This window comes from Meleagris gallopavo, chromosome 1, assembly GCF_905368555.1.
Source record: "Meleagris gallopavo chromosome 1, MGAL_WU_HG_1.1, whole genome shotgun sequence".
NCBI lineage: Eukaryota > Metazoa > Chordata > Aves > Galliformes > Phasianidae > Meleagris > Meleagris gallopavo.
In genome coordinates, this window is record NC_139404.1 from 179,158,937 (window position 1) to 179,170,072 (window position 11,136).

The following is an 11,136-nucleotide window of genomic DNA, read 5'->3' on the forward strand; positions in this document are numbered from 1 at the left end:
TAGGAGCATTCTGATGATCAATACACATCTGTTTTCAACCAGTTAACTCTTTAAATATGTATATATAATGGGGTTCTTCTAACTATAATCAAAGTGGGTATGTCCATTGCATAATAAGGTGAAGTTACATGAAGCAAATCAGGGCTAGAATGATCTCATCTGGCACTAAAATGCCTTAAAAACAATTAATTTTGAAGCTGTCGATTTATTTATTACTTAATAAACAGTGATTCATACTCTGTGAGTCAGGTCAGATTTTGTTTACAGTCACATTTTTTAAAATAATCCCAAATACAATTTAGAACAACTTCCTCTGTCTTTAGCTGTGCTAACTAGCACTGTAACAGAAGTAGGGTGCCTTTTGGGGAAGAAAATGTGCCCTGTGAAAGGGCGGAATTATCTAACCTTATGTCACTTAGAGCACTCATAAAAAATCCATAAATGGTCCTTGCTAAAGCACATCATGTGGCCACTGAATTAGAAATGCAGGGATGGAATAGATTTCCAAAGGTTACATCGTTCAGTCCCCTGGCGCTGGGGAAGAATCAAATACAATGGAGTTTCCCACAGAGAATTTTTCTGGAACATATTTTTTTAGAATTTCTGCCAAAAGACATTTGAGGGTGTCCTGTTCGAGATTTTTCCTCTCAATTTTACCTCAGTATTTGGCCTATATAGCCTTTACTGAAAGTTACACTGGGTTCCTTTTGTCATTCTTTCTGGTGAACAGTGGGTACCAATCTATCACTGTCTTTCTTATTGACAGCTTTCTGTACCCTGGAAGATTTATCAACTCCTTACCTGCCTAGACTAAAGGAACCCCATTTCTGCAGTCTTCTTTTGTGGATAAAGCATTCTGAGTCCTCTTCTCCATCTTGCTGTTTGTGCTGTGGGCTTTCCACAGTGACTACTGGTGTTTTGGAGGATGGTGCTGAGTACTGCTTAAGCTGCACTTTTCTGGGGAGCAAGGAGGCAATCCCCACCCAGATCTTGCCTGCAAAATTCCTGACTCCAGGAGGTGTTTCTTTCCTTACTTTCCAGTGATGCTCCATGTTGACTCACAGCTCGTTCCTAATATGTTACAGAATGGATGTTCTTCTTCCTTATTTGTCATTTTGAGTTTTAATTTCTCCTTACTAGTTATTGTGCCTGAATTTCCTTCCTCCCTCTCTCCTTCCCTTCCTCCTTCCCTCTCTTCCTCCCTCCCTTACTTCCTTACTTCCAGATTATGTGTTTATTAAGACAGTTTTGAATTCTGGAGTTGTTCACTAGACTTCTATAACCTTTCAGTAACCCTAACACACCTACAGATTATATACATTAACTTTGAAGTGCATATGTTTAATGAAATGTTGAGGACAGTTGGGCCTGAAATCTCAGAGGGAGCCAACTTGAAAGGAAATCTCTGTTTGGTACTGACAGCTATTCTTACAGAAGAGCTTTGCAAGCCACACTGTGTTTTATGATTTTTTCATCCAGACGACATTTCCCTTATTTTCCTCTGATAATTGAATATGGAAAATATAAAAGCGTCCTCAAACTCAAGACAGGGTAAATTTTGTTTTTCTTTATTCAGTATTCCAGTTACCCTGTCCAAGAAGGAAATTAACTTGGTTTGACATAATTTGTTCTTGAAAAGTACATTTTGGCTATTTTTATTATTCTGCAGGTAAGTTCACCATTTGCATGTTTATTCATTTTTTTCCTAGTCCTGTAGTTAGGTGAAAAAATCTGTTTTCTTTGAATCCTCTATTATCCCTCTCTATAAGATGCCCGATTTCTTGTTTTCTGAGACCATCTCTATTTAATATGACTCCTCACGTGTAACTACTGATGCTTAAAGTAATGTTATTTATTTATTTATGTAACTGAAGATAAATTTAATCATGTCCTGGGCATTTTAATATATAAATCTCATTTAGGAATATTAGATACTATGTCTTAACTACTGAAATTCAGATGTTGTCCTTCCTTATACTTCAGAAGGCTTAAAAGTACCTTGAAAGAATCACCATCATAAAACTACGCTTTAGCTCCCAGTAACATTCCCCACAACATCCAAAATACTCATTTGTAGTGGTGTTTGAAATAACAAAATCCACTTTCACACAGGACACATTCAAAACTAGTTCACTGCAGCTGTTTGGAAGTATTTTACATTTTGTTCTCTGAAACATTTTTTTCAGAATTACCTTGGAACAGTACAGTTGGAAGGAACCCACAAAGATCATCGTGTCCCTGCTGCCTGGCCGCTGCAGGGCTAACCCAAAGTGAAAGCATGTCATTAGTAAGGGCATTATCCAAACCTCTTGAACACCGACAAGAAGTCTTGTAAGGTAAAGAGCTAATGCTAAGGTAAAGAGTTCATTAAAGCAGTATTTCAAGAGGAGGCTTGTGTGGTGGGAGGAACGCAGTGTGATGCCCAAGGTGAACGGAGTATTTCTTCATAAGTATTTTAAACATTTCATGTCATACGAGCACCTGATGCACAAGCGTGTGTGAACTTTGCTGAGAATTTTTACATTCAGAACAGGAAAACTTTCACCCATATAAACTCATGAATATAGAAATAATTATCGAGCTCTAAGGACACGTTACAATGACATTATCATTTGTCAGCAGGATACCAGTGACTGCTGTCATGGAAAATTTACATTAGCAGCACTGTTAAATAGTCTGTTTACTAGTTTCTTAATGACCTGCAGCAAACAATGATTTGAACTACTTTGTGAAGTTCAACAGCGTGGCAGGCTATGGTTATGTTGAATGTATTTTTCATAGGTTAATGATATTGAGGTAGAATCAACAGCAGCTGTCATGTCATATGCAATACAATTGCCTTTGAGTCAGCCTTGGTGGCAGTTCTTTCTGTGTAGGTTGGAGGTGCTGAGTTAGTTTTAAAATACCCATGTGAAGTGCAAGTAGCAGGAATCCTGTAGGGGCATGAAGCATGGGGAGGAGAAAAAGTATTTTAGTATTTTACAGTGAGGGTGGTGAGGCACTGGCACAGGTTGCCCAGAGATGTGGCAGGTGCCCCATTCCTGGAGACTTTCACGGCCATACTAGACCAGGCTCTGAGTACTTGATCTGGCTGTGCATGTCCCTGTTCACTGCAGGAGAGTTAAACTAGATGACATTTAAAGGTTTCTTCCAACTCTAAGAATTCTAAGATTCTATGATTCTATACAGAACAAATTGTTTTCAGAGGAAACTGATCCTAAAGAAAAATGTCTTTGCATTTATTATGAAAGGTTACTGCTATTCCACGTTGAAGAATAATTGCTAGGGGTAACTTGGAAATTGAACTTATATTAAAGTTATTACATGATTGTTCACACAGTGGGGAGGGATACAAAAGAGGACAGAGGCTGGTGTGCAAGGAATCCATTCCACAGAAGTTCCGTAGGCAACTCCAGTTATTGGCAGCATCAGAGAACTTTGATGTGCTGATTCTAAGAGAAATGCATGGAAGGTGGAATGAAGACATCACAGCCAGGTTCTCTGGTACCACCACTGAAATGGGAACATGATGGTATTATAGAATCAATAAGCCGCATATTTGCTACCTTGAGCCAACAGTCTGCCATTTTTTAACATGATACCATCCTTCAGTTGAATTTTACTCAATATAATACACAAACACACCTCCATCCCAAAAGCAGCCATCCTCCAAGGCGTGAACACTCTTCACTAAGCATGCACTCTGAATTTTTTAACTATCCCTTTAAAAGTGAAATAAGAGAAGTTTATACCAATCATAACAAAGGTATGTATTACTGGAGTCACTCAAGCGCCACCTGAAAAATAAAGAAATAGTATAAAATGGATGAAGAGGTGGGCGGATGTCAGGGAAGGTGCCATTGCAGACAAACTGGAGAGGACACTGCTGGGTTCTGGAACCGTCATTGGGGTGAGCCTCATTTCCCTTCCCATACAGATGTCTCTTGGGTAGGATTCACACACATGGTTGTACCAAGGGCTTTCCAAGCAAATTTAGAAATCTCTATAGCGTTTTTCACGATTTAAAGCAATAGTACCTGACCATATTATTTACTTTCTTGTTTAACCTCGCTTTATTTACAGACCACGTATTTATTACTGGCAATCCAAAAGAATATATAATCTGTTGCTTTAATAAACTGCACTATTCACTAACCTAGCCATGTAAGTTCTCATTGGACATGGCCAAAACTCCTTCAGAGTAGTTGTGGGAGCCCATTTGATCACCACTAGAAGAACTGGCCACTGCACTGTTTGTGAATGTGTAATTGTGGTAGTCCATATATTGAACATCACCAAATCTGTACACTGAAGTGAGCATGACACAGAATCTAACTAAGGTCATCACTCCCACCCCCAGATATTTCACATGATGGAATGTATGGGGGTTCATTTTCCCAAATTCTAATTATTAATTATCTTTAATATGGCATATATGCACAAAATGAAATCCTTCCTTCATTTTCATTGATTACATCTCAGTACTGAGGGCTACAGAATGCACCAAGTAATGTGAGTTTCAAAGTTCAACATTTTCAAACATTTTTGGAATTAACAATATAATATGGTTACAGTCAGAGACACAGCAAGCTTAGGGAGAGGATACTTTATCGGTCATATGAATAAATTTTGCATATATTTAAGAGCCCTTAATGTGATTAGCAAATACATATTTGCAATGTATTCGTCACATTTATCTAGTTCCATTAAAATTTGTGTAGGTGAGGACTGGTTGAAATTTGCCACTGAATATTTACTCTCATGTGTAATGACTACACACTGAGTCAGAATCAGAACGGTAGAATATCCCGAGTTGGAAGGGACCCATAAGGATCATCGATTCCAATCCCCAGCTCCACACAGGACCACCCAAACAAAATTCAAACCCAATATCTGAGAGCGCTTTCCAAACACTCCCTGAGCTCCGGCACTGGGGCTGTGCCCACAGCCTGGGCAGGCTGTTCCATGCCCACTGCCCTGTGGTGCAGACCCTTCCCTCACCCCCAGCTGCCCCTCCCCTGACGCAGCTCCATGCCGTTCCCTCGGGCCCTGTCGCTGTCACACAGAGCAGAGCTCAGTGCTGCCCTCCGCTCCCTGTGAGGAGCTGTAGAAAATACTCCAAGTAATAGTGTAATGACAGTTTATGATAAATAATACATGTGTAAAAAGGAACAAATTTCAACTTGTAAATGTAACTCATATTCCATGATTTTCACACTTGCAAGTGCTTGATTTTATAAAGTTAACAGCATACAGCGTAGAGCTTCTGTTCTTATGTAGCTTAGAAAAAAGGAAAGCTCCTCCAGTAAGGTAACTAGTGATCATATTTTTGCGTCAAAATTTTTATTAGAAATTGTACTTGCTCTGTATTTTCTTCGTAATGATCAGTTTTTTTTGAATACATTTGTATCCACCTAGATGGAAATATGGATCTTCTACTGTTATACAAAATCTGCAGCTTGATTAAAGTTTGCATAAAAAACTCATAAATAAATAAAAAAGAACAAAACATTTCTTAAGCTCAGAAGGAGCCAGGAAACTTCTGAAATGAAATAATAGTTTTCTTTATCTTTAAGAAAGAGTAATGACATATAAGCAATTTTTGCTTCTTTTATCAGCATGAGCAAGTGTGTTATTGAAGAAAGTTGCTTGAAATGTGCCAGTATCTAGTAAGAGCACACTTGCTAATATGTTTTTGAACAAAAATAACTGGAAGCTTTTATTGAAGGTGAAATTTACTGTGCTAAACAAGAGCACGTATGGAGGCTAGGAAACACTGTTTTTAAAGGGCAGGGCAAGTCCAGGCTAATTTAAAGAGTAAGATTTTTCAAGATGAACTCTGACTAAGGAAACAGTGGCACTCACTGAATGAAAAAATGAATGAAAAGTGTGAAGGGAATAGTCAATAGATCAGAGCAAGGAATAGGCAGAACATTTATGAATGATGACTCACGAATTTATGTAAAATAAAAATGTGTAACAGCTAGCTATTTTTCTTGATAAAAATAAAAATACTAACAACATTTCAGCCATAAACAGAATTATTTTCATACAGAACACTATGAAAAGCACTTACAATTTACGAAATATTAGGGAAAAAGTGGGCGCATTTAGCTTTACTGAAGTATTTGGGATCTTTGATTCAAAGCCTGCCATTGGCACTAGATGAAGATGTGATTACTGACACTGGAATTCAGAGCTAGGAATCTTTACCTAATGGAACAAACATGCCTTAAAACAAGCTTAAAACAGGAATACAGTACTAGATAATGTATGTTGAGTAAATTTGTGTTAGCCGAAAAACCAATGCATTATTTTACTCCTTTTTTTCCGCAGTTTTTTATTTTATCCATATTGTCTCTTCAACCACTGTGAGGTAGTGGTTTTAATTACAGAAACACAGAATTGCAGGGATTAGAATGAACCTCTGATGACCGCCTAGTCCAACACCCCTGCTAATCCTGATGGTAGTTTTTGTCTCTTAAACAGTTTTCAGTTTGTTTGCTGTTAAACTGCAGTGGAGTTGGTTGAACTACTTAGTAAAAAATTAAAAAGTTTCCTGAGAGTTTAGTCCTATTTCCTCAGGCAGAAGTAGAGGGAAATTTTGTGGAGAGTCCATGGTCTGAATTCCAAGCTATTTGTGGTTACTTTTGTTAGTAACATTAAAGAGATCTGAGATTCCTTCAGGTGCAATACAGATAAAGGAAGCAAATCTTTCTGCTTTGGATGGTCCACAGAAAAAGTTGATAATAGGAAACAAAATCCAGACAAATAGGAAGCAAGAGCTGGCTGAGAAAGGTGACAGGTAATTGTGAAAACATTGATAGCTGGGATAGACTCAGACATGCTTGAATGTTTTTGAAATGGTCAGTACTTACTGCAATTGCTTTAAGATTTCCTTCTTGACACAAGATGAATCTCAAAGTGTCAGCACGTCAAAGTCACCTACGAGTGTTAATAGGATTTTAAGAAACAACTGATAACATGTAAACTTGAAAAGTTTGGCTGTTAGTGTATTATGTTCTAAAATATAGGACCAGTTTACATCACACAATCCTAAATATACCTTAAAACAAAACACCTGTCCCAAATACATATCTTGATACGACAAAAATATTCATTCTGTATTTTAAAAAAATCCTAGCATCTCTGGAACTAGTCAATATAATCAAGCATGATTCCCAGAGTTCCCAGAATGAGATACTAAGATCACATGTGAAATACAAAGCTAAAGTATGGGGAAAGACCATTTCATAGAACTGTGGAATCATAGAATCACCAAGGTTAGAAAAGATCTGCAAGATCATCCAGTTTGACGAACCAGAACTTAGCAAATAATTTGAATACCTCATCTGTGTGTCCAAAGAGCAATCTGTGAAAATCAGTGGAAACAGATGATTGATTGACTGACTGACTGATATTACAGAGTTTGACCTTTAAGTATCAGTGAACATTTACACACATTCATCAAGTGGTTCATAGTTTATACTTTGTGAGAAAAGCTGTAGAACTAGGCTTTAACAGGAAAGTACATTTGTATTCATTATATATTATTTAAAGGCCTCGTTTCATGGAGTCCAGAAATGCCTTTCATCTCTGCCCTGTGGTCTGGGCTATTCTCTCTGTTTGGAGTCATAATTTACATTTGTAGCAATTTCAGCCTGATTACAGTAGGTTGCACAGGAAAGCATTCAGGTGGTTTTGAATATCTCCAGAGAAGGACAGTCCATAACCTTTCTGGGCAGCTGTTCCAGGGCTCTGTCACCCTCACAGTAAAAAAGTTTTTTTCTGATGTTCATGTTTAATTTCCTATGTTCCAGTTTGTGCCCATTGCCCCTTGTTCTGTCTTTGGTCACCACTGAAAAGAGCCTGGCCCCAACCACTTGAAAACCATCCTTTAGTTATATATATGCCTTGATAACATCCCCCTCAATCTCCTCTTTTCCAGATTGAACAGCCCCAGGTCTCAGCCTTTCTCATAAGGGAGATGCTCCTGACCCTTCATCCTCTTTTAGGCTCTTTACTGGACTTTCTCCAGTAGTTTCCTGTCTTACTTGAACCGGGAGCATAAAAGCTGTTGTTTTCAAGAAATTAATGAGTTTGAAAATGAAAATAAATTCCTCACGGAACATTTGTTGTCAGTTTTTCAGAAACTTCAATGTTCAGATTCTTTAACAGTAGGGGAAATCCTCAAAAAGCAAATCGATTTTTTAAAGGACAGATATATTTGGAAAAATTATGTCTTTTTTTTTTTCTTTTTTTTTTCTTGTACTGCCATGGGAAATATCCAGAGGCAATATGAGATGTTTTTGCTATAAATGTCTGTCTTACTTATAAACATCTTACTGAAGTTGCTATGAGCTTGTTAGACATATAGACTAAGAGGTGCCATCCAGAGGAGATCCATATGCAAAATTTGACATTCTAATTTCTGATCTACATGTATATATTCCCAGGAAAATATATATAGATTACAATAATTTGTAAATGTAGGCTTGTTGTGTGTGGTAGATTTAATGTGGATGGTACTGTTTTTCTGAAATAGTGCTACTATTGATAACACAACAGCATCAAAATTGGAGCAGAAGGCAGCTAGAACTTGGGTCCCAAACTGATATGAATGTATCATGTGGTCTAGCATGCCTTTTTCAGTGATTTTTTTTTTTTTTCCACTGTGTTACTGGATCTTCTAGTACAACAGCAAACTGATCTACTTGCTTGAATAGTTTTAAAGTCACAGGGTTGTGAATGCACCAATGACAGTTAGTACTGTTGCTATAATTTCAGAAAATTTATAGGTCAGGGTTTTTCTTCATCATTAAAACATGTTCTTTTGTTAGCTTAGAAGAATACTACAGGATATTGTTTGGAAAACAAGGAATTGAGATGTGCAAAATTAATGGAAATTGACATTTAAAGAAAAAAAAGTCTAGTTTCTGGAGTGGTACTGGAAACTGCTTACTGAATGGTTCTTAAAAACTTTAGTATTTCCCATTTGTTAGTCTATCTTTAGGCCTAAAAATTATGTTGTCTGCTTTTTTATTTGTATGTGACAAGACTTAGAAAGAAACAGTAGAAAGAAGATGATGAAGAATAACTCTGGTTATAAATTAAACTTAAATAGATTTTATTTTTTTCTTTTAAACCCATATCTTTTGGTTAAATAAGCTTTTCTGCATTGTTATTGTTGCCTTCACACCTGAGAAGTTTTATTTGCTTGTGTGCAAATGGAGCAACTGTATGAAATTAAGGTAAAATGCTGCTCTAACTTAGCTGTTAGGTTGCAAAGTTAGCATACTGATTTTTTGTTCTGGTACATATTCTTTTTCTAAAGAAACTTTATCTTGTACCTACTGATACATTACAGATGTAAATTTTATTAGACATTATAGGAAGAAAATAATAGAATCTATGAACAGGCAGTCACTATCAGCAAATTCTATTAGCAAACAGATAAATGGATGATCTTGTAGGTCTTTTCCAACCTCGGTGATTCTGTGATTCGGTGATTCTGTGATTCGGTGATTCTGATTCTGTAATTTCAAGCAAGCTTATTGTTTTTTAAAGAGATTTTTTAATTTCAAGCAAGCTTATTGTTTTTTAAAGAGGTTTTGATTATTTTAAGAGACCAAAATTGACTTAGGTAAGATTATCCTCATCACTTAGATTGAAAGAGAATACTTTGCACTGACTAGAAATGATGCAAAGTTTTCCATTATGTGTTTTTGTATGTGTCCTGATTCACAAGCAAAACAATGAGCACTAGGCACAATAAGATGTAAATAACCCTGGCAGGACTTGGTGGCAAGTGTCAGTCTTCTAGAGCTGGGTTGTGAACACACCCTCCACAGCACTATTTAATGTCACACAGTTGTGACACCTCCGGATGCCAGTAAAATGTCAGGACATCTTAGTCCTTTTAGGAAAACTACTGAACACTGCTGTGGGAAAATGAAATAACTGGTACTGGAAACAGACAAAAGCTGTGAGAGAAATGGGAAAGGAGGTGGATATTGACACAGGTTCCTAGGACAGACTAGGTAGGTGAGAGTTATAAACTGGAGACGGTATCACTATCTCAACCGTGCTAACACTGCAGCTAGTTAGTGTGGTAATTTCATATATTCCATGAATGCAAAACAGAACAGAAGCATTACTGTTGAATTTTCCTTAAGGTTTAGGCACCTGAACCTGCTCAGTGCTTTGTGATGCTGCTGCCAACAGTTCACATTATAAAAGTACCACTGTTTTGATCAATTGCTTGTTGTCCTAATAAGGTTGCACACAACCTCTGCTTTGCAAGAGTACTACAAAATGAACAGTTTTTTGATTCCAACAAATCACAGTTTTAAAAGCTTTTGTAAATCAATTTGGTTATGTCATATAGTTTCATTGGAAAGTGTGAAAAACAACACTTGTTACAGTGAGTTAAGCTTGCAAAGGGCAGCATGCTATTATTTTTACAGGCCAGTACTTTCCATTTTCAGTTCCTGAGGCTCTCAATTGGATTTGAATGACAAATATTTTGTACATGACTGTGTAGGTGCATAAGTGTTCACCTTGCTTACAGGCGTAGGGGCCCAAGGACAATAAAAGTCCTGCAGGGCCCTTGGATGTCCCTACACTCTTTGACTGAGGGCTTCATTTGCCCAGTCCCAAGCTTCTGGTGCCTGCCTGAGCACTGGAGTATTGGGGTACTGGCCCCTAGTCCTGTTCCTGGTTATTCATTGAGTTTCCTGAATGGACTTTGGCTATAAGTTGTCACCTCCCAGTCCTGCTTGCCTGCCACTGGGACAGTGACATCACCTGTGGGTGCTGGCAGTGACCAAACCACAACAAGCTCCCTTCACACTGTCCTATTAACTACCTAGAATCATAGAATTATTAAGGTTGGAAAAGACCACTAGATCATCTATTCCAACCATCAACCCATCCCCACCATGCCCACTAACCTTAGTACCTTAACCCATGTCTACACACATCTTGCACACCTCCAGGGACAGTGACTGCACTGTCTCCCTGGGCAGCTGTGCCACTGCCTCACCACTCTTTCTGAGAAGAAATTGCTTCTAATATTCAACCTTAACCTCCCCTGGCTCAACTTAAGGCTATTACCTCTCATCCTATTGTTTTTAC

The 11,136-nt window shown here is 37.7% G+C and overlaps 1 protein-coding gene across 7 annotated transcripts in view; it reads left to right on the forward strand.

Moving 5' to 3' along the window:
• LOC109365463 (uncharacterized) overlaps positions 1-11,136 on the forward strand; it is a 29,929-nt gene that overhangs the window by 7,906 nt on the left and 10,887 nt on the right. For 5 of the 7 annotated variants that reach the window (XR_014881107.1, XM_085216282.1, XM_085216284.1 and 2 more), the window contains exon 4: positions 2,187-2,336. Coding sequence is in view for 6 of the 7 variants with exons in the window: in XM_085216282.1 (XP_085072408.1) it covers positions 2,187-2,264 (78 nt within the window). In the remaining variant the exon portion in view is untranslated. Of the gene's footprint in view, positions 1-2,186; positions 2,337-3,340; positions 7,924-7,948; positions 11,133-11,136 lie in introns of those variants that run through there. The other 2 variants (XM_085216286.1, XM_085216287.1) reach the window with 2 other exon arrangements.